The 23135-nt window shown below is 37.1% G+C and overlaps 9 protein-coding genes and 1 non-coding gene across 15 annotated transcripts; 6 read left to right on the forward strand and 4 right to left on the reverse strand.

Moving 5' to 3' along the window:
• Nucleotides 1–29: 29 nt before the first annotated feature.
• Nucleotides 30–1683, reverse strand: LOC106354857 (60S ribosomal protein L17-1). Its single transcript, XM_048736677.1, has 7 exons — nucleotides 1531–1683; nucleotides 1406–1442; nucleotides 1283–1323; nucleotides 600–830; nucleotides 413–515; nucleotides 261–328; nucleotides 30–186 (listed from the first exon to the last, which is right to left on the reverse strand). Exons 1-7 carry the CDS (start codon nucleotides 1531–1533, stop codon nucleotides 139–141), a joined length of 531 nt encoding a protein of 176 aa, XP_048592634.1. The 5' UTR covers nucleotides 1534–1683; the 3' UTR covers nucleotides 30–138.
• On the reverse strand, nucleotides 1068–1199 carry LOC125576812. The gene has a single exon (XR_007315236.1). It is a non-coding gene; the product is annotated as a small nucleolar RNA snoR74 (small nucleolar RNA).
• A 62-nt stretch (nucleotides 1684–1745) lies between the features above and the next one.
• LOC106358021 (cold shock protein 2) lies at nucleotides 1746–2600 on the forward strand. Its single transcript, XM_013797759.3, has one exon. It carries the CDS (start codon nucleotides 1789–1791, stop codon nucleotides 2335–2337), a length of 549 nt encoding a protein of 182 aa, XP_013653213.2. The 5' UTR covers nucleotides 1746–1788; the 3' UTR covers nucleotides 2338–2600.
• Nucleotides 2601–3248: 648 nt separating this feature from the next.
• LOC106358019 (mitochondrial import receptor subunit TOM20-2-like) lies at nucleotides 3249–4899 on the forward strand. Its single transcript, XM_013797757.3, has 6 exons — nucleotides 3249–3467; nucleotides 3595–3673; nucleotides 3757–3926; nucleotides 3995–4042; nucleotides 4209–4328; nucleotides 4448–4899. The coding sequence occupies exons 1-6, from the start codon at nucleotides 3369–3371 to the stop codon at nucleotides 4580–4582; spliced, it is 651 nt and encodes a 216-aa protein (XP_013653211.2). The 5' UTR covers nucleotides 3249–3368; the 3' UTR covers nucleotides 4583–4899.
• A 71-nt stretch (nucleotides 4900–4970) lies between these two features.
• LOC106358020 lies at nucleotides 4971–7037 on the forward strand. 2 transcript variants are annotated; one of them, XM_013797758.3, is made up of 5 exons: nucleotides 4971–5342; nucleotides 5596–5699; nucleotides 5832–5945; nucleotides 6562–6645; nucleotides 6812–7037. In XM_013797758.3, exons 1-5 carry the CDS (start codon nucleotides 5093–5095, stop codon nucleotides 6866–6868), a joined length of 609 nt encoding a protein of 202 aa, XP_013653212.2. In that variant the 5' UTR covers nucleotides 4971–5092; the 3' UTR covers nucleotides 6869–7037. The 2 variants fall into 2 exon arrangements, with proteins under 2 accessions (XP_013653212.2, XP_048592632.1); XM_048736675.1 differs by lacking the exon at nucleotides 6812–7037 and having other exon boundaries at nucleotides 5039–5342; nucleotides 6562–6759.
• A 204-nt stretch (nucleotides 7038–7241) lies between these two features.
• On the forward strand, nucleotides 7242–8807 carry LOC106358022. The gene is made up of 3 exons (XM_013797760.3): nucleotides 7242–7732; nucleotides 7825–7956; nucleotides 8451–8807. Exons 1-3 carry the CDS (start codon nucleotides 7354–7356, stop codon nucleotides 8621–8623), a joined length of 684 nt encoding a protein of 227 aa, XP_013653214.2. The 5' UTR covers nucleotides 7242–7353; the 3' UTR covers nucleotides 8624–8807.
• Nucleotides 8808–10857: 2050 nt separating this feature from the next.
• LOC106358016 (squamosa promoter-binding-like protein 10) lies at nucleotides 10858–13637 on the forward strand. 4 transcript variants are annotated; one of them, XM_022688751.2, is made up of 5 exons: nucleotides 10858–11066; nucleotides 11947–12580; nucleotides 12655–12776; nucleotides 12867–13109; nucleotides 13197–13637. In XM_022688751.2, exons 2-5 carry the CDS (start codon nucleotides 11976–11978, stop codon nucleotides 13349–13351), a joined length of 1125 nt encoding a protein of 374 aa, XP_022544472.2. In that variant the 5' UTR covers nucleotides 10858–11066; nucleotides 11947–11975; the 3' UTR covers nucleotides 13352–13637. The 4 variants fall into 4 exon arrangements, with proteins under 4 accessions (XP_022544472.2, XP_022544471.2, XP_013653207.2 ...); XM_022688750.2 differs by having other exon boundaries at nucleotides 10863–11066; nucleotides 11917–12580; XM_013797753.3 differs by lacking the exon at nucleotides 10858–11066 and having other exon boundaries at nucleotides 11090–12580; nucleotides 13203–13637.
• A 316-nt stretch (nucleotides 13638–13953) lies between these two features.
• Nucleotides 13954–16612, reverse strand: LOC111213783 (squamosa promoter-binding-like protein 11). 2 transcript variants are annotated; one of them, XM_022715617.2, is made up of 5 exons: nucleotides 16370–16612; nucleotides 15012–15703; nucleotides 14809–14930; nucleotides 14422–14670; nucleotides 13954–14314 (listed from the first exon to the last, which is right to left on the reverse strand). In XM_022715617.2, the coding sequence occupies exons 2-5, from the start codon at nucleotides 15662–15664 to the stop codon at nucleotides 14169–14171; spliced, it is 1170 nt and encodes a 389-aa protein (XP_022571338.2). In that variant the 5' UTR covers nucleotides 15665–15703; nucleotides 16370–16612; the 3' UTR covers nucleotides 13954–14168. The 2 variants fall into 2 exon arrangements, with proteins under 2 accessions (XP_022571338.2, XP_048592630.1); XM_048736673.1 differs by lacking the exon at nucleotides 16370–16612 and adding an exon at nucleotides 15795–16337.
• A 2010-nt stretch (nucleotides 16613–18622) lies between these two features.
• LOC106425453 (stress-associated endoplasmic reticulum protein 2) lies at nucleotides 18623–19772 on the forward strand. Its single transcript, XM_013866188.3, has 3 exons — nucleotides 18623–18774; nucleotides 19204–19360; nucleotides 19543–19772. Exons 1-3 carry the CDS (start codon nucleotides 18772–18774, stop codon nucleotides 19587–19589), a joined length of 207 nt encoding a protein of 68 aa, XP_013721642.1. The 5' UTR covers nucleotides 18623–18771; the 3' UTR covers nucleotides 19590–19772.
• A 48-nt stretch (nucleotides 19773–19820) lies between these two features.
• On the reverse strand, nucleotides 19821–22247 carry LOC106358015 (F-box only protein 6-like). Its single transcript, XM_048736678.1, has 2 exons — nucleotides 21556–22247; nucleotides 19821–21214 (listed from the first exon to the last, which is right to left on the reverse strand). Exons 1-2 carry the CDS (start codon nucleotides 21705–21707, stop codon nucleotides 19981–19983), a joined length of 1386 nt encoding a protein of 461 aa, XP_048592635.1. The 5' UTR covers nucleotides 21708–22247; the 3' UTR covers nucleotides 19821–19980.
• Between the last annotated feature and the right edge of the window lie 888 nt (nucleotides 22248–23135).

Consider the following 23135-nt stretch of genomic DNA (forward strand, 5'->3'; position numbering starts at 1 on the left):
CTGATTTGTAAATAAAGTCAACGCTTCTGTTATCCAAAATTCAATCATGTTTTTTAATCGGCTGCGTTGTCTTACAATAATAAAAGTGAACAAAATGTATCACACAATGTGACCACACGATAACTACAGTCCCTAGGCTCAAGACGAGGCTCCTTTTTTGGACTTGGCGGCCAACTGAGTCTCCGGCTGAAAATTAAACCAGATACTACATGAGAAAAGCATATCAATCAATGGGTGATGAATGGGCATTAATACATTACCTCTTTCTTAACAGGCTCTTCCTTCTCCGACAATATCAACTCAATGTGGCATGGGTTTGACATGTAAGCTGCAGATGAAAAAGAGCCAAGTCAGCACAATGCCAAAAAAAAAACAAAAGTTTAAATAAAAAGCGGTAGCAAAGAGAACATACGATTAATTCTTCCATGAGCACGGTATGTCCTCCGCCTCTGCTTTGCTGCTTGGTTCACTTGGATGTGAGAAATGAAAAGTGCATCAACATCCAACCCTTTGACCTGATAATCATCAATCCGCTATTAGTAAATTAAAAAAGCGACAAATCAGTAAAACAAAGTCAACAGTAAAGAGTCCAAAGTCACCTCAGCATTGCTCTCAGCATTCTTGAGAAGATCAAGAACGAACTGAGCAGACTTGGCAGGCCAACGACCTTGACCGTTTGAATGCCTGTTCTTCGCCTGAGCAGTACGCCCAACACCACGGCAGAAACGTGTGAAGGGGATAGCTTGCTTGTGAGCTATCACATCTTCCAAGTACCTCTTCGCCTTGATCAAGGGTAGCTTCCTTATAGCATGCGCTGTTTCCCTAGTGTTCTGTTCACAATTCACAACATGGAAAATACAGTATCAGATTAACCCAAATCAGTAAAAGAACCTAGTGTTCGTTTCCTTAAACATCGTAAGCATATTGTAATGTTTAAATATTACAAATGCAAACTTTTAATCAACTATAGCAATAATCATTCCAATAAACGAGTGTGGGTGGTGTTAATATATATAGATTGATACAACAATTAACAAAGTTGATATTTTGAGTTAGAACAGAAGCTAAAATATACCATCATGAACTGAACCCATCAGATATTATAAGAAACGTAGGTTCACCCAAACACGATGACCAATTCGATTTTACTGACATTTACGTGAACTCTGTTACGTACAAAAACAGAGCCCTGCTTTTTGCTAATCAGGTTTTGTCCTAATCTCCTATAGTAATCCCTAATCAGATTCATTTCTAAGATTTAACATTAGCACTAGAAATTTACCTTAAAGTGTACCCTGAGATCTGCTCCCCTCGCCTTGCAAGCTGAAAGAACGTACCGAACGAACGATATTAATAACTGTAGTAACCCAATAACACTGTGAAGCTAGATAATCAGTGTTCTTACATTTGGTGAAATTGTCGGGTTCTTGCGAGTACTTCACCTGACGAGAAAGAAGAAAACAATAAGATAAGCATAGAAGCACGTATTACAAGCTAAGAACATGTTAACTAGTGTGATTGAAGCATTACCATGACGGCCAACGAGAAGAGGTTCTGCGTTGGATAATGGTTTAGTTTATATATAAGCTGGGAGACATGAAACCCTAAACGACGAGGTGTGTTTGGGCCCTTTTTGGGCCACTTCCCATTACGTTATTAATGGGCTTTTAGCGGGCTTTAATTATTTTGGAGGACGGTGATGTCATTAGCATTAAAGAAGTATATAAAGAGAGGGTTAAGAGGTATCTAGGGCTTCGTTTCGTAGAGAAAGAAAGAGAGAGAGAGAAGATGAGTGGAGAAAACGACAACGGCGGTGCTAAGCGCAGGGGCTCGGTCAAGTGGTTTGCTGCCGAGAAGGGGTTCGGTTTCATCACTCCCGAAGACGGCGGCGAAGATCTCTTCGTTCACCAGTCTTCCATCAGATCTGAGGGATACCGAAGCCTCGCTGAAGGAGAATCTGTCGAGTTCCTTGTTGAGGTCGACAACAGCAGTGGCCGTACCAAGGCCATCGAGGTGACCGGACCTGATGGCGCTCCTGTCCAAGGTACCAGCCGTGGTTCAGCTGGCGGACGCGGAGGCTTTGGCGGCGACGGGTACGGAGGAAGAGGTGGAGGCCGTGGAAGTTACGGTGGACGAGGTGGCGGCGGTGGTGGCCGAGGAGGAGGAGGAGGCGACTGCTACAAGTGTGGTGAGCCAGGTCACATGGCGAGAGAGTGTTCCCAAGGAGGGGGAGGATACGGAGGTGGAGGTAGAGGAGGTGGCGGCGGTGGAGGAAGCTGCTACTCCTGTGGCGAGTCGGGACATTTCTCGAGGGATTGTACTAGCGGTGGACGTTGAAACGGATAGCGGTCCGGAGGTTGGTAAGGCTGAGTTTGTTATGATCTGATGGACAAGTCTTGTCGATGCGTACTATCTCTTTATTATTCTCGTTTTTTGCTTATGACGGATGGATCTTTGTCGTTTTCTATGTTTGTTTTTCGGTTAAATGCCTGATGGTTTCGAATTACGGATTATGGTTATTTGTTTCTGCTATTTTATGGTTTGACGGTGTTGTTGCATGTGACGGATTCATTTCATATTTAAGGCTGGTTTTAAATCCATTTGGGAGTTTTAATAGATTTGAAAGAATTACAATTGACAAACCGTGTCATGGTTCTAGGTTTAAAAAGGAGATTCATTAATGTTATGATTTTTTTGTCCAAAACATTTTTTGGATTAAGACTTAAAGGAAGTGGGGACCCATGACACAGACCCTTTTCAAATGCTGTAGTGTTCAAACAATCCAATCTAATTAAAGACGATTATTCGTAGAAAGACTTCAAAGATTTCACTATGGACCTTATCGAAAAACTTATTGTAACCAACATATATAATCGTAAACCTTCAAGATTGTAAACTGTAAGAAAAATACAATGCAATAGCTTACCTGATGGAGTATGAGAGACTTAGGATAGCTCCATCATGTCTTACGTAAAATATGTACGGATGAGTTGTTTAATGTTTAAGTTAATCATCGTCATCTCCCAAAAAACTGTTGAGCATAAATTTCAAGTATGTTTATGTAGTGATGATACAGTATATCCAATCTCACATAACAAGTACATAACATTTTTCTTAATTCATTTGGGTTTAGATTGGATTGATGGTCAATACATGGAATGTGTAGGTGTTTGTCTCAGGACAACATCAAAAGGCCCAGTTCGACCCAAAAAGGCATTAAATAAAGTCCATTAAAAAGCCCAATAATGTTGCAAACAAAACGTCCGGCTAAAACCCTCGGAGACGTCTATCATTTCCAGGTCTTTCTTCTTCATTTTCATCCAACTTCCCAAGCATTCAGAACCAAACCCTAGATTTGATTTCCCCCGATGGAGTTCTCTGCCGCTGATTTCGATAGGCTTATGATGGTGGACCTCGCTCGAAACGCTTGCGAGGAACAGTACAAGAAGGATCCTCTCGATTCTGAGGTTTGCACTATATGATTAGTTTTTTCCCTATCGTTCAGGATCATTGTATGGAGATGTATAACCTGAATTAGATTTTAGGAGATCAGATTGATTGATATAGGTTTCTCCGATTCGATTTGATATACAGAATTTGCTAAAGTGGGGTGGAGCATTGCTTGAACTTTCCCAGTTCCAGAGTGTTGCTGATGCGAAGCTCATGTTAGATGGTATGAGAGTCTTTGTTAACAAAGTGTTATATAAATCTTTTGCTAAGAAAATAACAAAAGCATGCATTGGTCTATTTATGTAGATGCTCTTTCCAAGTTCGAAGAGGTATTAACAATAAACCCAGGGAAGCATCAGGCTCTTTGGTGTCTTGGCAACGCCTACTCTTCCCAAGCGTTTCTTAATCCGGATTCCGATGTAGCCCAAGGTCTCTTTGATAAAGCTGCTGATTATTTCGAGAGAGCTGAAAATATGGTACATTTGTATGGTTTTTAATTGAAAGTTAATGAAACCAACTTCTTATTTTGTTTTTTGTTTGGCAGGATCCAGGTAATGAGATGTATCTCAAGTCCATGGAAGTTGCAACAGAGGTATCTCTTTCAACTTTTTGTGTCATTATTACATTATTGATGGAGAGTATTGTTTTATAAAGAAACTAGGGGAGAATCGTATGACATTTGGTTAAGGCATCTTTGTATGGTATTTATCTTCTTGCTCCCTTTAAGGAACCTGAAACCTTTACGTCTATGTGAATAGGGGCCGAAACTGCATAAGGAGATACATAAACATGGTGGAATGATGCAGCAGGCACTAGCTGGTGGAGGAGGAGGAGGAGGAGGAGGAGGAGGAGGTCCCTCAACTTCTTCAAATGCTGGCGTAAGTTATCAATTGTTTTGTTAGTTCTTTTACGTGCCTGTTTCATACCGTTATTTCACTAGTCTCAAGTTTATAAGAACATAAGCAGAAAGTGAAAGAAATTATCGTTGCTTTTGCAGGGTGGTAAGAAGAACAATAAGAAGAAGAACAATGACTTCACTTACGATGTATGCGGTTGGATAATTCTCGCCTTTGGGATTGTTGCTTGGGTTGGCATGGCTAAGTCACTTGGCCCTCCACCTCCTGCTCGATAAAGCCCGAGTAATGAAACGCCATTCCTTAAGGGACAATAATGCTGCCTGCTAGTTCGATTTCTCAAACATACCGGTTCTAAAGTTGAAGAGAGATTTCAACGTTTGTGGTGGCTATATGGTTTTCGTTTCCCGACAAGATCGTGTCAAATTGTTTTGTTTACTTAATTACGTTAGGATGTTTGTTTCTTCATCTATATTGGGTAAGAGAAGAGAGAGTAACAATGTTTTTGGTTTCGTGGTACGAACACAATGTGTACACGACGATTTCTTCTTTTGAATTTCTTATTTACAGAAAATAATGAAACATCCTATAAGAAGAATAATCTCCGAACAACAATCGCTAAAGAAAAAATTAGTTGCAGTATGTGTTATTAGCATCAACAAGGGCATAAGTGTCTTTACACCTTATCGTCCCTTCGGCAACGCCTATGAACGATTTTGTATAAATAACCAAACGCAAACGCAGCGTTTCATACTCATCATCATCTCCAAACAGAGCAGCTCGAAACAATGGCTTGCAAAACGATTCTGCGCTCCGTCTTCCTCTCGGAATCACGTCGGACCTCCGCAGCAAGTAGATGCTTCTTTTTCCCTCCTTCTCCGGCATCAGTTCCTGTCCATGGATTGTTCCCGGCGCCGAATAGACTAAGTTTCAGCGGTTTCGCCTCTGTTCCGGACCGGCTCCCTCGTCTCAGTTGCACCAATAACGATCAATCTGAGCAAGGTCCGCCTCAAGAGGCTGTGCTCAAGGCGATTTCAGGTTCGTGCCTCGTTGATTGCTTCCTAGTAGCTCGTTTCAGAGTGATTTTGTTTTTGCTTGGCCGAAATGGATTCGATACGATTGGATCTATGATGAAGAGGAATCCAATTTGTAGTTTCGATGGCTATGAACTGCCGTTTTGTCAGTTGAACTAATCCTTCACATGATTCTCTAGGAATTTGGATTATTTAGGGTTAGCGATTAAGCTTGAGTACTAGGTTATTGACACGTGTTTCATGCTGATGGCATGCAGAAGTGTCGAAGACTGATGGGAGGGTTGGGAAGACTACCAATGTGATTATTGGAGGCACTGTTGCTGATGATTCTTCTAAAGATTGGCTTGAACTTGACCAAAAGGTATTTTCTTTCAGAGAATCTTGTACTGTTTTGGTTAGTTTCTAGTAGACTTGTTCCTTTTGTTTTTGCTCCTGTGGATTTGCATTGCATTCACTATAGTTTAAGATGATGTTTGCTGACTCGGCTTTCCAGGTCAATACATACCCAACAGAGAGAGGGTTTACTGCGATAGGGACTGGTGGAGATGACTTTGTGCATGCTATGGTCGTTGCTGTTGAGTCTGTCATTGACCGTCAAATTCCAGAGGTAAACTTGTTTTCCTCTCAGAGGGTATCTTCATACTTACTGTTGGTTGATAAGAGATTTGTAGGTCATTACTTACTGATTTTGAATCTGGTTTGAGATGGAAACCTGGTATCTCAAGTAGAATCATGAGTCATGGTGTATTAGTGCTTAATCTAACTCATCTGACTTCTTAATGTTACACCAATTCTTTGTTTATACTCTTCTCGTGTATAGAAAACATCAACTGTTGGTACGTTGGGAATAGGATTACTTTGAGAGGTTGTACAGATTTGAGATTGGCTTTAACTATTGGTCTATTTACGTATATAAAAATCTGCGCCAGTGTTTTCTATACAGTATTGTGGTATGCACAGGCTTGATTATTACGAGCATAACGTGTAAACAAGTGAAAACCGGATGCACCCTGCTCTCCTTACTTTTTTTTCCTCTTGCTTTTGTCTATGTGCTTAGTCTTGTGTAGTAGCTCAGCTACTAACTGTTTGTTCCTTCACATTCCAATTAAATGATCAGAAAGGAGTATCTTTTTAGTTGATGACTCTCAAGCAATTTTATAATACTAGGAACACAAGAATCCTACTAACCATGTATCTCTGTTTTTTTTTGCCGACATCAAAAGGATTGTGTGAAGCAGACATTATCAAGCAAAGGCAAATATGTATCGGTTAATATTGGCCCTATCCGAGTTGTCTCTAGTGAACAGGTTTTTCCCTCTTCCCTCTCTCACCCACACACGCACAAAATACATACTTATAGGCACAAGAAGCATAGAGATTCAAACCATATTTTACACAGAAGATGAGAGAAAGTTTAAAGATAAAGATTTGGTGAGAAATAAAATAAAATTGGAGTTGATTGGTTTTTGACAGGTTCAAGCAGTGTATAATGCAATGAGGAGAGACGAAAGAATGAAATACTTCTTATAGGTTTTGAGGTGTGGTGGTAGAATCACACGGCTCTTCCCTCTTCTCTATTCTCCATTTCGACTATGTAAATTATGCAGGTGTAAGGCCATCATTTATTTTATTCGTGCTTATTTACACCAACTAAAGTCTTCCTTCTTTAATTATTATATCAAAGATGACTTATCAAAAATGAATAGTTGGAGAAAATAGCTAGTTTACCACTTGTCACCCGTATGAACTGGACTTGATCTGACCCGGTTTGTCATAGCTTTACCGGTTTGCAGGTCTGATCATCCTTTTTGAATTTTACTGGATTGAAAAACACTAATCTTAATAGTGTGTTTTAGTTACAGTAGGACGTAAGTCACGTAATCGTCGTGGGAAGCTTATTTATGGTTGTATTGATTACATTTACGAATAAAGGAGATTGATTAGTGGGTAATCCTGAATGTTTAATCCAGAAATTAGGTTAAGTGGCACTGTTGGCCAACTAAAAGCATCCCCGAATGTACTCAATAATGACACTCTCTAATCCTTTTATTGGGTTAGGAATTACGAAATTCTTCAACGTATTAATGATTATAACTTGCTTACAAAGCCATATAACACACACGAGACTGCAAATAAAACCCCTACCAAAATCCCCAGTTTTCCATCATTTCCACTCTTACAGATCGTATACACCCCATAGGACAAGCGCATACATTTTCCAAGGTAGCAAGAAGCAAACCAAAGAAGGAGACAAAAGAGAGAGAGAGAGAGAGATGAAAGATCGGATACAACGATGTGTAGCATTGCCATTTACTCTGGGTTGCTCAACGCAATCCAGCGTCGCCGTGGCTGATACTCATGATCAACCCAAGAAACCAGACCAGCTCATCAAGAGTACCTTCCTTCTCCTACACTCTGTTCCGTTGCTTCTTCTTTTTTGTTGTCTGATCTGCCTCTTTTTTTTTGGTTCTTTTTGGTTTTCTAAGGAAGAGAAGAAAGTGATGAAAATGGATTGTTTCAAAAAGAAGACTCGAACATAGACAACAACAACAACGGCAGTGCTAATATCTCAGACAAAATTATTCGAAGCTTCAAGAGTTTTTCTCACTACTTCATTCGTATGTCTTTTTTACTACTCTTCTTTTTCTTTTCTTTATGGTGGGTCTTAGCTAACCAATATATGGGTATCAACCTGATAATTTCGTATATTTTTTAGCTTAATTACAATTCACAAATAACTAAAGATGACAGGTCATATTTCGTTTTATACAAGCTAACACAGCGAGTAAATTTTAGAGAGATTCATGACCATTATGATTCTTTGGAATACTCAATAAACAATACAATAGTCATATATAGGTTCGTCATTTTCTAAATATTTGGCAATGTTTTATGAATCTACATATGAGATATAACTAGTGTCGACACTGAATTTAAATATTTTAGTTAGATTTTAATAAAATATATAATAATTTAGGGACCACCAAAACTATTTTGTTTTCAAAAAAACTATATATATATATATATATATATTAGTTTTAAAATTTGGGAATAATACACATTACACCTGAATCACTTCCCGATAACGTGCACTTGCTTCTGTATTGAGCAGGTTACGAAGAGGAGAGGGAAGAAAGAGAGACGGAGATGGAGATAGGGTTTCCAACGGACGTGAAGCACTTGAGCCACATCGGAGTCGATGGAATCATGACCACTTTTGACGTCTATTCCACGACCAATTCCTCATCTTTCCCATTCGCTGGTTTCCATCTCGCTGCCGTCTGATTTTAATTTGTGTCTTTAACTATAAAACAACTTTACATATACTATTTTACATTTCTGTTAATATGCAATGGTTTCATTTTCATATACGTAAGAGTAGAGACCCTTATTGGGTTGCAAAGAAAACACCACAATGTCTGTCCAATAATAACTTTCAAAAGATGCATTTTTCATCTTTCAATATTCAGTTATAGTTTTCTCACTATCATCACTAACATATCTAATAAATTTGATTATCTTCTAAAATGGATTAAAGATCATATTCGAAACAGTGGTGCCTTCAAATCATCGGTGAACGGGAACGTGTTCATCGTTTATAATCATACTCATACTCATTACATTAGTAGACATATAATCAATTTTTGCTCCTCCCTTTGTAAACTAATTGTTGACAAAACAAAGTTTTACCTTGGATTAAATTTAAGCTACTAAAAAAACTGGGTGGTGAGTGGTGACTTGCTGCGTATATATTTAGGACATGACTCGCAAGTTTGTGGATGCGAGAGTTTATGACTTAAACATTATCAACAAAAAGGATAAAAATGAATGTGGGAAATTAATTTATAACAAATATAATTGATTAACTAACAAATATGCCAATATAAAAATATCAAATTAACAATAATAATCTATTTGTAAGTTATAATACTAGTTAGTGAATAGTAAAAAATCAAAATGTAAAATATATTTATAATATTTCAAATTTAATTTTAGTTTAATATAAAAATTATATCCAAATGAAGTTGTTTAAATATACATTTTTTTAACTTTAACTATCCTCCCGCAAGCACTAAGAAAACTATTTTTTGAAAGATTCGGAACACTATAAATTGGTCTATAGCATTATTATGTTATTGTAAAATACCAATAGTGGCAAAACAGTAAATCTTAGAAAATACACACATTCACATGTCCAACAAAATAAAATATTATTTTTAACATATAATTTTGAAAAAAATTCTTTATACCGGAAAAAAATGAAAATAATATACCAATCTCTAGCACCAAAAAAAAATACCAATCTCAAAATCAGAAAGCAAACAAAAACACAGGTGATGATTGTTTCAGTAGTTTTTAGTTTTAGTTTTTGGTTTTTAGATTTTAGTTTTTGGTTTTTAGATTTTGGTTTTTGGTTTTCAGCTTTTGGTTTTTGGTTTTTGGTTTTTAGATTTAGATTTTGGTTTTTGGTTTTGCAGTATTTTTTTTATTTTTGCAAAAATTAATTAATGAGTTACTTTGAAATAATACAACAAAATAGAAATAAATATTTATATTTACAATTAAAATTATCACAATATTGTGATCATTATTTTAAATTAAAATATAATAACATATTTTAATTATTATAGTTTATTAAAAATTATATTATAATAAAATATTTATCATAAAATTTATATAAATTGCAAAAAAAAATATTTAAAAATTTGAAACTACTTAGAAATTTTTCTTATATAAAATATTTTTAATTTTATAAACTTATATAGCAATATTTTTAAAAAATATTATAAATTATATAAAAATAAAAATACTTAAAATTTTGAAACTAATTATAAAATTTCTCATATAAATTATTTATATTTTCTTAAAATTGAATGGCTATTTTTATTTTTCATGACTAATACAATATATTGTATTACTAAAACATATTATGTTTTTATAATTTTAGTTATTTTTAATGTGACTAGTAATTATTAAAATTATTCTATTATTTTATATAGAGAAATTAATAACTAAGTTTTAAAATTAATTAATATTATTTATAAACTATATAAATTTATTTTACAGATATTTAACACAAATAAGTTATATCACATTATTGTTTAAATTATAGCTAATGTACCAAAAATTGTATGATTATTTATCTTTATGAAAATGTTATTTATTAATTATTAATTAATTAAATATTGTAGTTTCTATCCAAAAAAAAATCAAAATTCGTTTTTCCTTTTAAAAGCTCACAAAAGTTGGTTTTTGGGTTTTCTTCACAAACTGGTTAAACTTTTCAAAAACTAGTTTTCCTAAATTTTAGGGAATCTATTTATTAGAAATCTTGATTGGCAAATCAAATGGTTTCTACAAAAACAAAAACTAAAAACTAAAACTTGATTGGATGAAAAATAGTTTTTGCAAAAACAAAAACCAAAAACTAAAGAAAAAACCACAAACAATCAGCCTCACAAACAATGAAAGTTTTTCTCAAAAAAAAAAGCAAAGGGAACAAAAGCGCAGTAACAGTAACAAAAAAGTAAAGAATAATGAAGGGACGAGGAAAGCAAAAGGAACAAAAAAAAAATGAAAAAGAAGAGTGTGAGGATGAGAGTTATTGGGCGGTGGTTCCCCTGAGGCAATTTTATGTCGTCTCCTCCCATTCTTCACTGTCTCTCTTCTTAGTCCCCCCACCAAACTCCGATCCGGCGACGGCCTCTTACTCTGTTTTCTACTCCAGGTTTTTTTCTTCCCTCTACTCCTCCCAATATTCTAGGGGGAACATAAATTTGTATCCTGAGATTTGGGGTTTCTATTATTACAATGTAACTTTATGCTTCTTGTCCGAAAAAGTGATCTATTCTGAGTTCGAATTAATCATATATTCAAAATGGTGTCATTAGATTGTCTAATTGCTTTGGCCATCCCTTTGGTTAAGTTAGTTAAGATGAATTTATTGGTGTTTGAGGGGGGACCAGACCATTAGCTAATGAGGGGGACCGTGATTGGGATTGAAACCTAACTCATTGTCAACTTCTCTTTATTACTTGAGTCTTTATTGTTTGTTGCAGATTTGATTCATTCTTGGCTCTGCCGTTTTCTTTTGACATCCTTTGTAGAGGCTTCTTAGCTTTGCGTTTAGTTAGGAACCTTCTTGAAAGTACATAGGAGGAATGGCTTTAGTATTCAGTTTACATTGTGTTTCTTGATTTTCTTGGCATTCAGATTTTATCACTTGTGGGTCCTGTTTATTAAATGCCAACTTAGTTTTTTTTTTTCTTTTGTGTGATGGAGAGAGCAGAGGAGGGAGCTTAGAAAAGTCGTAAACTTTCTCTTGTCCTTTTTGCTGGTCTGGGTGAAACATAGAAAGTTCTTCTCTTGCTGAAGAAACTAATGGTCATAAAGAGTTTTTAAGAGTGAAAAACGTTGATGAGCTGTGTCTGCTGCTTGAAATTCACATGTTTTTCTTTTTTCTTTTTCCTTCTTCTTTCTTGTGGTATTGATAGATGAAAGGCATCATCTCTATAAAGGTAGCTGAGAGATTCAGCTTTCTCTAATTTCTTTTATTCTCTTTCGTTTACGATCTCTAGTTTCTGCAACCTTGTGGCTTTGGTGTTTAGAAGGTCTATGAAATCAACCCACATCTTGAATGGACTGCAACATGGTATCTCCGTTGTGGGACTGGGAGCATTTGATCATCCCCAACCTGTCAAAGACTGAAACTGACAAGAAACCGCCTTCTACTACTGATTGGGATATTGAGAAAGGTGAAGGGATTGAATCTATATTATTTCCCTCTTTCACTGGCTCCTCCTCCACCACCGGTTTCCTAAGCTCACAGTTGACCTCCACCAACTCATCATCTCCCAAACTCAAAAGTTCCCTTGGAGATTTTGACCAAGTCAAGGCATCCACAGCTCTCCAGGTGGTATCTGCTGAATCAGACCTTTGTTTAAAACTTGGGAAGCGGAGTTACTCTGATGAAGAGACTTGGGGTAGAAACAACAATAATGACATTTCAGCCGCCGTTTCTGTGAAGCTCTTGACTCCTCCATCTGTTGTTGCTCTGAAGAAATCCAAATCATCATGTGGTCAGAGCATGCAAGTACCTCGTTGTCAGATTGATGGCTGTGAACTGGATCTCTCATCTGCCAAGGATTATCATCGCAAGCATAGAGTCTGCGAAAGCCATTCAAAGTCCCCTGTAGTTACTGTGGGTGGCTTTGAACGTCGATTCTGCCAACAGTGTAGCAGGTAAACAAACTGTGATCATGGTTCTTACTTGTGTTTATGTTCATGGCCTCACTGATTTATATTCTAATATTCAGGTTGCATGCGGTCTCTGAATTTGATGAGAAGAAACGTAGCTGCCGTAAACGTCTTTCGCATCATAATGCGAGGCGCCGCAAGCCACAAGGAATGTTTCCTTTGAATCCAGAGAGGGTGTACAGTAAGAACCTATAACTCAGGATCTTTCATCTCTCTATCATACACAAGTTAAATTCAGGGAACTCTATTGTGATACGTTTACTCTTGCCAGATGGAAGACAGCATACGAATATGTTGTGGAATGAGTTGTCCCTTAACACAGGATCTGAAGAAAAGTATGCATGGGGTACCACTACTTATGAGACAAAGCCTACGCAGATGGAAAGCGGCTTTACTCTGAACTTCCAGAGAGGCAGTGGCGCTGAGGAGCAGCAGGTGTTTGCTAGTAGCAACCTCTCTTTCTCTGCGTATCAAACCTCAGCAGGGAAGTCCAACTTTCAACTTCCTAGCAAAGGTTCCATATATTCATTCACCTTCTACAGTGCTCTCACTCTTTTGTGGATTTCTGAGGTTGAAACTGAGTTTTATATGTTTTTGGAAGGTGTAGGAGAATACTCAGGAGGCCTCTATGAAACGCAAGATTTCTACAGTGCTCTCTCTCTTCTGTCAACGTCTTCGGATTCACATGGGACCAAACACCATCCCATGGTTGAATCACAGCCAATACATGGCACCTTCCCTACTCATTTTATATGAACTGGGTAGTGAATTCTAAGTCACTCCATTACAAGTCAGGTTGCATCTGGTGGGAGTTTCTTTTCGAATGAAATTATAAATCATCTAACTTTCATTGTTCAAGCTAAACCGAGTACATACGGATAGCTCTGGTTGTCTCCACTTTTCCAAACCTATTAAGTCAACTTCTTCTTGGATCATGTTGTATTGTACTATGTCTTCTTGGATTCTGTTGTATGTCAAACTTTGTTACTCTCTCAGACATGTCTAGTGTTTCATAAACATATATCAAATGTTTTTCATTAAATGAGGCCTCTTGTGAATCAGAGTTTTGAGGTTTCTAAGGGCTATAAATAGAAAAACTAATCATCAGCCACCCTATAGCCCATGGCTAGATAAAGTAATTCTAATAGTCTTTCTGAGCCTCCATAAGCATCACTTGCAACATCTTCCCTTACTGACCAATTGTTGACTGAGATTTTAACATGAACGTAGATTCTCGATCAGGTGCTTGATACTAATTACGATTCAAAATGCAGAGTGGAAGCTTTTGGGGAAGATGGATATTTGGTTTATCATGTTCTTTCTACATTTTCAATTTGAGAACAATCCCAGCAGACAGATTCGTACACACAGATTCTTTGCCATATATTCAATGTTTAGTGTTTTGTTGACAATTGTCTTTGTTACTAACTGGTAACCAAACAAGGATACAAATAAGAAAGCAGCCCAAGTCGCCATACAAATGCAGACAGTATGAAGTTGTTCTGATTGGTTTTGATTAGTATCCACTAACCGAAGCTAAGCTGGTTTTACAAAGTTCACACTACTTACTCATCTATTTTGGAACACCATCATATGAAAAGAGTAGAGAAAGTGGCTGTGCATGTGGTTGGACCAGGTGATCAGAAGAAGTTGACAGAAGAGAGAGAGCACGGTGGAATTCTTGTGATTCATGGAGGACTCCCGAGTATTCTCCCACACCTGCCAAAAACATTTCACCTTATTTCAAAGGTGGACTAGGGATATAACAACATATATCTACTAGAACCTTATGACAAAAGGACCAGTGCAGAAGTGCAAACACCAACCTTGGCCATGAAGTTGAAACTTAGGCTTCCCTGCTGATAACCCGCCTGAGGTTTGATAAGTAGAGTAAGAGTGGTTGCTACTAGCAAACAGCTGCTGCTCAGAGCCATTACCTCTCTGGAAGCTCAGAGTAAAGCCGCTCTCCGTCTGTGTAGGCTTTATATCATAGGTGGTTTCCCATGCAAACTTTTCTTCAGATCTTGTATCTAGAGACAAACCATTCCACAACATATTTGTATGCTGTCTTCGATCTGCAGGAGTAAATCGTTCGCATTAGATTTCCCTGAAATTGTGTGTGTGTGTCTTTGATAGAGACAGATAAGGGAGTAGACAGATGAAAGATTCTGAGGAAACATAGATTTTGTCAAAGCTGTGATGTCGGTTCTTACCGTACACCCTATCAGGATTAAATGGAAATACTCCTTGCGGCTTGCGACGCCTCGCATTATGATGAGAAAGACGCTTGCGGCAGCTTCGTTTCGTCTCATCAAATTCAGACACAGCATGGAACCTGTTAATTACAAAAAATACCAGTTATCAACCCTGATGAGGGCAACATGAAAACTGAATGAATCATCATTATAGTTTTTACCTGCTACACTGTTGGCAGAATCGACGTTCAATGCCACTCACAGTAACTTTGGGGCACTTTGAATGGTTCTCGCAGACTCTATGCTTGCGATGATAATCCTTAGCAGATGAGAGATCCAGTTCACATCCATCAATCTGACAACGCGGGACTTGCATGCTCTGACCACATGATGATTTAGATTTCTTTCGAGAAACAACAGATGGAGGAGTCAAGAGCTTCACAGAAACAGCAGAAATGTCATTATTGTTGCTTCTACCCCAAAGCTCTTCAGAGTATGTGCGCTTTCCTAGTTTCAAAGAAAGGTCCGATTCAGCAGAGGCAACAGATGCCTTCACCTGGATGTTGCAGCAAGAATCTCCAGGGGAACTTTCTGATGCAAGCATGCGTTGTTTGACTCCGGGAGAAGATGAGTTGGTGGAGGTGGACTGTGAGCTTTTGGACACAGGAGTGTGCCAGAGACTGGTGGTAGAGCAATTACTGACTCTCCCGAGGCCATTGAAACAAGGAAACATAGATTCAATTCCTTCACCCTTCTCAGTTTCCCACTCGGTAGCTGTTGCGAGCTGGTCTTTGTCATTTTCAGGCTTTGACGAGTTGGGCAAGATCAAATTCTCCAAGTCCCACAGAAACGGAGATCTCATGTTGCAGTCCATTCAAGCTGTATGATAGATATCATAGACCTACCACCAACACTGCAGAAGAAGAAGAAAAATACATGAAAAAAAAAAGAAAAACTACTCTGACTAGCCAAACAGATAGAAGACACCCTACAACTATCAATACCACAAGCAAGAAGAACAAGCTTTGTCAATTGTCAAGCAATGAGCTTATTTCAAACATAACAACAAAGAGGGGAAGAAGAAAGGGTGTTCCTTTCCATGACAACGTTCTTCTGGTCTCACTATATAACAAGTGGCATTTAATAAACATGGCCCAGAGAGTGTCAAACCAGCAAATTGACAAGACACACGATGTAAAGGGGAATCCTAGAAAGCTTGTTTCCTAACTAACTAATTTCCAACAAAGTTAAAAGCTTTAATCAAAGTCGACACATTGAATGAAAACGGCAGAGAGACAATAATAAGTGGATCTGTGTTGAAAGATGAGAGTAGTAAAAGAGAGTGTGGAGAGTAAGTTAGGTTTGGATCCCGATCAGCTAGGGTTTATCACAGTGGTCCCCCGAGACGCCAATTAAAATTCATCTAACCACAAAGGAAGAATTTAAATATAAAAATTAAAGAAAGAAAAGGTTATCAATGTTAGTTACAATCAAAATTAATCTTACTATTCATTCATTCACCCTGAAAAAACTCAACTGTAATCCCAAATCTCAGGATAGAAGAAGAAAAGAATCTAACCGTCTGTAAAAGAGAAGGAAGCTCAAGTTGTATAAAAGAAGACCGTCGCCGGAGGTAGGCGATCGGAGAAGGGAATCGTGTTGACTAATAGCGACAAGTGAAGAATGGTAAGAGGAGGAGGAGGAGGACACAATCGCCTGGGGGGAAGAAATAGTATAATAAGCTTCCTCAGGAGTCCTTTCTATTTCTTCCTTCTTCTTTTTTTTTTCTTTTTTGTATTTTATTTTCTTAACTGTTTTGCTTTGCCCTTTGCTTTTTTTTTTTGTCGGCCAGCATTTCTTTTTCTTTTCCTTCTTTTCTTTTGTTTTAAATTTTCTGCTAAAACAAAATATATGTAAGCACAAAATTCAAAAAACACGTATTTCATGTTTTTTTTTAAATATTAAATGTTTTTTAATTATATGCTAACAAAACATTATTAAATGGTGCGGAAGCTACATTGCACGGAAGCTTCATCGGACGTCCGCTTCCCGCTTCGGAACCGGAATCGGAATCGGAACTTTGTGGAAGCTTGCGGAATCTCGCTTCCAAAACGTTTCTAAAATATTCTCTTTAAAAACTTGTTGGAAGCTTATGATTCCGTTTTGGAATCTCGCTTCCGCTTTAAAAAAAAATACAATGTATATCAATAAAATATAAAACCATAGTTTTAATCTATATAAAATAAAAAAAATTAATAGTAACGAATATTGAGTTATAAATATACAAATATCAAAAATAATACTATAAATTATCTTTATGCATTGAGATTTTTTATTAAAGATATAGCACATATTGAAAAATATTGTGTCAATTATTTATGAAGTATTAAAAATAATTAATTTAATATTTTTTTGTAAACATAATTTATGTGTACTTTTACAGTTTTAATATAAAATCATTTCAAAATTATTATAAATGAATAAATGTTTTATTTCAAATTTAAATCATATAATTTTTAGTCCTAATTTTTTAAAAGTTTTATATATATATATATATGGATATACGCTTCCAACACGTACCCGCTTCCTAATATTTTTAAAAATCTCGCTTCTGCGCTTCCTTACGCTTCCGCTTCCACGTACCCGCTTCCGTTTCCATGTAACATAGTGCGGAAGCACCGTAAGGTTTTTAAATTCAGGTCTGAGATTCGAATCTCAGACTACGCAATTTTCTACAGAAACAAATTTACAAAAAATCTTCAACATAATGCAAGTAAATTTGGTCAGACGTGGATCTTCATAGAACGGCTCAAGTAATGCAGTTAAACGTAAATCTTTATAAGACAGATAATATTGTTGGTTGTAAAATCGTCTATGTAACCTTTCTCACATCATAATTGTAAAATTATAATAAATTAGTGTTAAAAAACATTATTAAATGGTTTGGTTGTGTGAATGTTTGATATACAGTTGAATCTTTTAAAATTATTCATACAACCGAACCAATTAATATACCAGTTGAATCTTTGTTGATAATGTATCCTCCTAGTATTATTATGAAAAAAAAGATTAGGATAGCACCAAACCAAGTTTTTGTTCCCAAAGTAGCATTCAAGGCTCAAAGTCACAAAAATATATTTCATTAAAGAGGTAAATATATATTTATGACATTTGAGTTAATTAATCCAAATCTTAGGGTTTAGAGTTAAGGGGTGGGGTTTTAGAATTAAGGTTTAAAATTTTATAAAAAATAAATACTAAAATAAAAAATAAAAATTTTAAAAACAGTTTCAAAAAGTATTTTTAAATTATAAAAAAGAAAATTTCAAAAAAAAAGAAATTCAAAAAAAAAAGTTCATAAAAAAGTTATAAAAAATTTGAATCTGAAAACATATAATCTGAAACTATAAAAAAAATTTCTTTTTTTCATTTTTTTATTTTTATTTTATTTATTTTTGTTTGTTTATTTAATTTTAAACCAATTGTATTAGAGATATTTTACCCTTTAATAAATGTCATTTTGTGATTTTTTCCTTTTAATACTATTTTGAAGACATAAATTTCAAAATGTGATATTATTGACAATTGCCATATTATTATTAGATTTGTTATTCGAAAAATTGAAATATGTTGATGCTACACGTCCTCAAGATTTTCAGCACTTGACATGACACGTCTGCTATCTGTCCAACGAGTCTTGAGTCTCGAGCTTTAGAAAACCGTCCACTTATTTACGGCCACGTAGATATGACACGTTTTTCTACCCAATCAGAAATGGGCTGTGACGATGTACGTTGTGAGAATAGCAAAGTTGATCCCTTTTTAAGGTGGGTGGTGGTAAAATTGAATACGATCAAGACATAATAGTAATAAATATATTAGTGGTTGGGAAAACAAAAACAAAACAAAACAAAAAAAAAGTGTTTTTTTCTTTCTCTACAGCTCGATCGAGATCATAGCGTTTTCTTCTCCGGCGTAATCATGGTATCATTCGATCTTTGCATATGAATTCATTTTTTTTATTATGATTAGCATTCATGTTTTTATTCTGCGTCTGATCTAATTCAGGATGTATACTGTGTTAGGAGGTAGAATGTAATTGATCTACTCTCTCTCTGTATGATCAATCTATGAATTATACAAAAAATGATCTCTTAAGTCTGTTAATCGTATTAAATTAGCTAATAATATCAATCCCGATTATGACAGACATACGTTGATCCGTTTAAGTTTTTTTTTAATCTGCAGAATTGTTGTTTGATTGTTAGATGCATGGCCAAATCTTTACGCAAATTGGACTTTTTTTGCTGTATGTTAATGAAAGAGATTCTGATTTGGAATATGTTTGATCCTGAAAGAACCATTACTAATGGGAGATAATGTATGAAGACTGATTGATTTTGATAATTGCAGACAACTTCAAAGAGACTAGCAGACAGGAAGATAGAGAAGTTTGATAAGAACATTACTAAAAGAGGTTTTGTTCCTGAAACCACCACCAAGAAGGGCAAGGACTATCCTGTTGGACCCATCCTCCTCGGTTTCTTTGTCTTCGTTGTCATTGGCTCTTGTGAGTGTATTTCCTCTTCTTTATTCCCCAATCTAATTCACTTTACTTTGCCAAAACTTAATCTGTGTTGAATGACGGCACCCAAAGAGCTTCTTGATTATTATGACCACTTATATACCCATGTGCATGTGTTGTCTTCATATATATATTTACTAACTTCCATACCCGATGCTTTGTTACAGCTCTCTTCCAGATCATCAGGACTGCAACCAGCGGAGGCATGGCTTAAACCGAATCACCATTCAAGCTAGAGGAAGCAGTTTTCATTATGAATTTCTCTTCTTCTGTCTTGTCTCTTTTTCCCTTGTACTGTACAATGTGTTAACTTTCTGTTTTACCACAATACTAATGTTATGCAGAACAGAATGTTTTCTTTTAAGTACAAAAACTGAACGTTAAATGTTTTCTTAAACTTAGATGCCCTTATGCTTTGGTTCATGTAGTTGATACTAAATACAAAAAGGGTTAAAACAGTTTCACTTCCCAAGCGGTTATAACACAACCCAAGTTACTCATTACAATGCCATATGTTTTTGTATATTACAATTACAGTCCCACTAATCAAAACAAACAAACCAACCGAGTGTGAACCGTACGTAAAACTGAACAAGAGGAGAAGATCAAGCCCTGGCCGTAGGGGAAGGTTGAAACGCTGTTCCGCAAGCGATCCAAAGTCTCTTCCTCCCACGAGGAACGGTACATCCAGGGACCTTGGCCCACTCCCTAGTAACAGCATTGTACGTAATCAGACGGTTCATCTGTCTGGACCTCAAGGACAACAACATCAGACAACCTTTGTTGCCTAGACAATTCATCCTAACGTGCTTTCCGTAAAACTCCAAGCACCATACGTTTGGCATTCTGTCAACCTCCTTCCACAGCAGCGTCATCTTCTGCAGCTCCCATACGCAAACGCACGTGGCTGCGTTTTTACTCACAAGACCCACCAGCATCAGCCTCTCTCCGCACTCAGCTAGCGTGTGATCGCTCAGGTGCGGCGGACACGGTATGATGTACTGCCTCCATCTCCCAGAGACCATGTCGTAGGACAGTATCCCTTCCGGATCCGTTAACATGAAGTAAAGCGTGCTGTTAATAGCCACAGGCTGTGACTTAAAGTTGAGCAGTACTGGAAGCTTAATGTTGGAAGGGATGGTCCCTCGTTTGGTCCACACGTTTCTCAAGGAGTCGTAGACTTCATACTCTCCTTCGCATCCAACCCACAAGACCTTATACCCATCGCTGGTGGAGTTTCCGTTTAGACTCATTCCTACAGCAACACGAGACCATACCTTAAACGACCTAGCGGGCAACTCTCTGAAGGACTTGGTCAGCGGGTTGCTCACGTAGAAGTTGCGATGACCAATGTCGAGGAAGCACACTAGACCTCCCGCGGAAGCCATTGGCAAGACAATGCTCTTCTTGGGTAGTGCAGGGATGACAGGATGTCGCCATTTCTTGGAAGAAGGGTCGTAGACTTGTCCCGAGTTGACATTCTCGTGGGTTATGGTGTAGAACCACGGGATGGTCTGAGGAAGGTCGGTGCAGGATTTGGAGAAGCTATCTGAATCGATGAGAGCGTTCCATTTGCGGCAAACTGAACGGAACTGGAAGAGAGTAGCGACAGGTAGTCTGGAAAGAACAGATTCAAAGAGATCTTGGGGAAACTCCAGCCAGAGTTCTTGATCCATGATGCCATCACCTGCTTCCGTGCGGGATTTTACTTGATTCTTTTGTTTTCGAGAACGTTTGACAGTCTCTAACAAGTACCGGGGCCTCTTTCCAGCAGCCATTAGAGTATCACAAGAAACATCAGAAGAAGAAGTGTCGTCAAATAAGGGCAAACAGCAGCATCTGCCATAATGAGAGAAAAGAGAAGAACAATATCAGTTAGGAAAAAAAAGACACATTTGTCCTCTTTTCTAGAAATGAATTCATTACACTGGAAACAAAGACTTGTCCTAAAAATCAAGTACACTAGTGCTGAAAGACTAACTTTTTTTTCCGGTTTAAGCATCGGAAAACAATGAAGGTATGTAACTACTTATTCAGGTAAAGTGGCAAATCAACACATACATACAATTGAAATTGAAGCATAAGCCCTAAAAGAAACACATTACGAGGTTTCGAATTTGCTCCAATAGGATCGAAAGCACCGTACATAGATCTAGCCTGAGAGGGAGAGGGATGCTCACCGGTTCTGATGCTGAGGGTTGTGGAGAACTACAAACGACGAAGAAGAAGACGAAGAGGAGGGAGGCGAAGGAGGAGGAGGAGGAGAGCTGTTGTGCAAGAGCTCTTGAAGCTGTCCGATGAGCTGTCTGAGCATGGCAAGCTCTTCTTCCATGCCCCGCGTCAAAAGAGACAAAAGAGAGAGAGAGAAAAAACAATCAATGGCACAAGTCAGGACCAGTAGTAGCAGCCATTCTTTAAAAAAAAACGATTTGGGCTTAAGCTCCTCTCACTGTCTTCTTAAAACCATCTTCTTCTGTTGTCTTGTATTGTTCTTTTTATCTCTCTCTCTCGCTTCATCTTTTTCCATGTCAGCTGATCCCCTCAGTAATACCATTGTTAGAAGAAGACTGCAAATAACTTGATTCCAAAAGTTATACTACTGTATTTGTTTTTTTCTTTTTTTTTTGCTAAATACTACTGTATTTGTTGCTATAAGAAAGTGATTGAATGTGGAAGAAAAAATGAGCATGGAGTGTAATTAGTTACATGTGCTTAATTTGCCTGGGGTTATCTTTTTCTTTTTGGTGTAATAATTAAGTTTTCAAAAACCATTCCACACGGTTTGTAAAAGTAGTCGTAAAGCGTGGAGGTTGATTCATTTTAGCCATCCCATCAATAAGCTTTGCTCAATCATGTCACTTCCATTTAATCATACCAATTGTCATTATACTACGTGCTGAGACTCCGCGCAAACGCGGAGCTGGTTACTTTGGATATCAGTGGGGTGATATGATTTACGGAATGTTGGTGTTGTTTAAGATTTGTACAAATTAAAGAATAAAATTTATCGAAAGTAAGACAACAAAATTGATCCTAGCTTTTAATGATTAACTCAAGTTAGAGACATCTTCCAAAACGGAAGAAAAATTCAAAAAATATAATTAAGATAAAATATAGAGAATGTAAAAAAGGCCTAAACATGAAACAGAGAGCGTGGAACAACGGAAAGGAAAAGATAAGAAGATGAAGAAGCTTACGTCAGGTATATGAAATTAAAAAGACAGATATTGTGACAGCGCAGCACCAACTTATTTGGGGGTCCATATCAAGTTATCAACTCTGTATATATCCGTTGTTTGAATAAATACTCAAAGTTTCAAACTACTTGCATTACAAAATTATTTTATTTTTTCAAAATACACATTGTTTGCTAGTACTTGTTAGGGAGCTCAAGGACCGTAGTAGCATATATTAAAACTACACTAATCTTCATCGCTAAGATCACACATTGTCTACATCCTACAACGTTAGGATATTCCAAGTAACACTTCTCCTCGTCTTCCTCGTCACGGGTTCCATCTTTATCTTGTAAACTCCAAGTAACCATCTTCCAAAACGCAGCACTCCACTTCTCTTCTCTCTTCAGGCTTAGCGGTGGACTGTGACAAAATCCAGCCGTTGGATTGAAACAGAGCTCTTATATTGGTTTTGTGGTTCATAAGAGTTTCAAGAATGGTGAAACTGGAAGCATCGTGGCGAGTGGCTCCCCTTCTAAGGAGATCTGCCCCCTGAGTGAAATAGTTTAACAAAACATAAAGAT

Source organism: Brassica napus, chromosome A7 (assembly GCF_020379485.1).
Source record: "Brassica napus cultivar Da-Ae chromosome A7, Da-Ae, whole genome shotgun sequence".
Classification (NCBI taxonomy): Eukaryota; Viridiplantae; Streptophyta; class Magnoliopsida; order Brassicales; family Brassicaceae; genus Brassica; species Brassica napus.

What these genes read in the sequence shown, in the direction of transcription:
- LOC106425453 (XM_013866188.3), top strand. An exon ending in CTTCGTTGTCATTGGCTCTT is followed by an intron (nt 19,361 to 19,542) that starts GTGAGTGTATTT and finishes GCTTTGTTACAG; the next exon opens with CTCTCTTCCAGATCATCAGG.
- LOC111213783 (XM_022715617.2), bottom strand. Translation starts at nt 15,664, where the DNA reads ATGGACTGCAACATGAGATCTCCGTTTCTGTGGGACTTGGAGAATTTG. An exon ending in TTCTGCCAACAGTGTAGCAG is followed by an intron (nt 14,931 to 15,011) that starts GTAAAAACTATA and finishes TGTAATTAACAG; the next exon opens with GTTCCATGCTGTGTCTGAAT. An exon ending in GTTTCAACTTCATGGCCAAG is followed by an intron (nt 14,315 to 14,421) that starts GTTGGTGTTTGC and finishes TGTTTTTGGCAG; the next exon opens with GTGTGGGAGAATACTCGGGA.
- LOC106358019 (XM_013797757.3), top strand. Translation starts at nt 3,369, where the DNA reads ATGGAGTTCTCTGCCGCTGATTTCGATAGGCTTATGATGGTGGACCTC. An exon ending in TCGAGAGAGCTGAAAATATG is followed by an intron (nt 3,927 to 3,994) that starts GTACATTTGTAT and finishes TTTGTTTGGCAG; the next exon opens with GATCCAGGTAATGAGATGTA. An exon ending in CCATGGAAGTTGCAACAGAG is followed by an intron (nt 4,043 to 4,208) that starts GTATCTCTTTCA and finishes CTATGTGAATAG; the next exon opens with GGGCCGAAACTGCATAAGGA.
- LOC106358022 (XM_013797760.3), top strand. Translation starts at nt 7,354, where the DNA reads ATGTACTCAATAATGACACTCTCTAATCCTTTTATTGGGTTAGGAATT. An exon ending in ACCAGACCAGCTCATCAAGA is followed by an intron (nt 7,733 to 7,824) that starts GTACCTTCCTTC and finishes TGGTTTTCTAAG; the next exon opens with GAAGAGAAGAAAGTGATGAA. An exon ending in TTTTTCTCACTACTTCATTC is followed by an intron (nt 7,957 to 8,450) that starts GTATGTCTTTTT and finishes TGTATTGAGCAG; the next exon opens with GTTACGAAGAGGAGAGGGAA.
- LOC106358020 (XM_048736675.1), top strand. Translation starts at nt 5,093, where the DNA reads ATGGCTTGCAAAACGATTCTGCGCTCCGTCTTCCTCTCGGAATCACGT. An exon ending in TGTGCTCAAGGCGATTTCAG is followed by an intron (nt 5,343 to 5,595) that starts GTTCGTGCCTCG and finishes GATGGCATGCAG; the next exon opens with AAGTGTCGAAGACTGATGGG. An exon ending in TTGACCGTCAAATTCCAGAG is followed by an intron (nt 5,946 to 6,561) that starts GTAAACTTGTTT and finishes CGACATCAAAAG; the next exon opens with GATTGTGTGAAGCAGACATT.
- LOC106354857 (XM_048736677.1), bottom strand. An exon ending in ATGCTGAGAGCAATGCTGAG is followed by an intron (nt 516 to 599) that starts GTGACTTTGGAC and finishes GATGATTATCAG; the next exon opens with GTCAAAGGGTTGGATGTTGA. An exon ending in AAGAGCCTGTTAAGAAAGAG is followed by an intron (nt 187 to 260) that starts GTAATGTATTAA and finishes TTTAATTTTCAG; the next exon opens with CCGGAGACTCAGTTGGCCGC.
- LOC106358021 (XM_013797759.3), top strand. Translation starts at nt 1,789, where the DNA reads ATGAGTGGAGAAAACGACAACGGCGGTGCTAAGCGCAGGGGCTCGGTC.
- LOC106358016 (XM_022688751.2), top strand. Translation starts at nt 11,976, where the DNA reads ATGGACTGCAACATGGTATCTCCGTTGTGGGACTGGGAGCATTTGATC. An exon ending in TTCTGCCAACAGTGTAGCAG is followed by an intron (nt 12,581 to 12,654) that starts GTAAACAAACTG and finishes TCTAATATTCAG; the next exon opens with GTTGCATGCGGTCTCTGAAT. An exon ending in GAATCCAGAGAGGGTGTACA is followed by an intron (nt 12,777 to 12,866) that starts GTAAGAACCTAT and finishes TACTCTTGCCAG; the next exon opens with ATGGAAGACAGCATACGAAT.
- LOC106358015 (XM_048736678.1), bottom strand. Translation starts at nt 21,707, where the DNA reads ATGGAAGAAGAGCTTGCCATGCTCAGACAGCTCATCGGACAGCTTCAA. An exon ending in AACCCTCAGCATCAGAACCG is followed by an intron (nt 21,215 to 21,555) that starts GTGAGCATCCCT and finishes TCATTATGGCAG; the next exon opens with ATGCTGCTGTTTGCCCTTAT.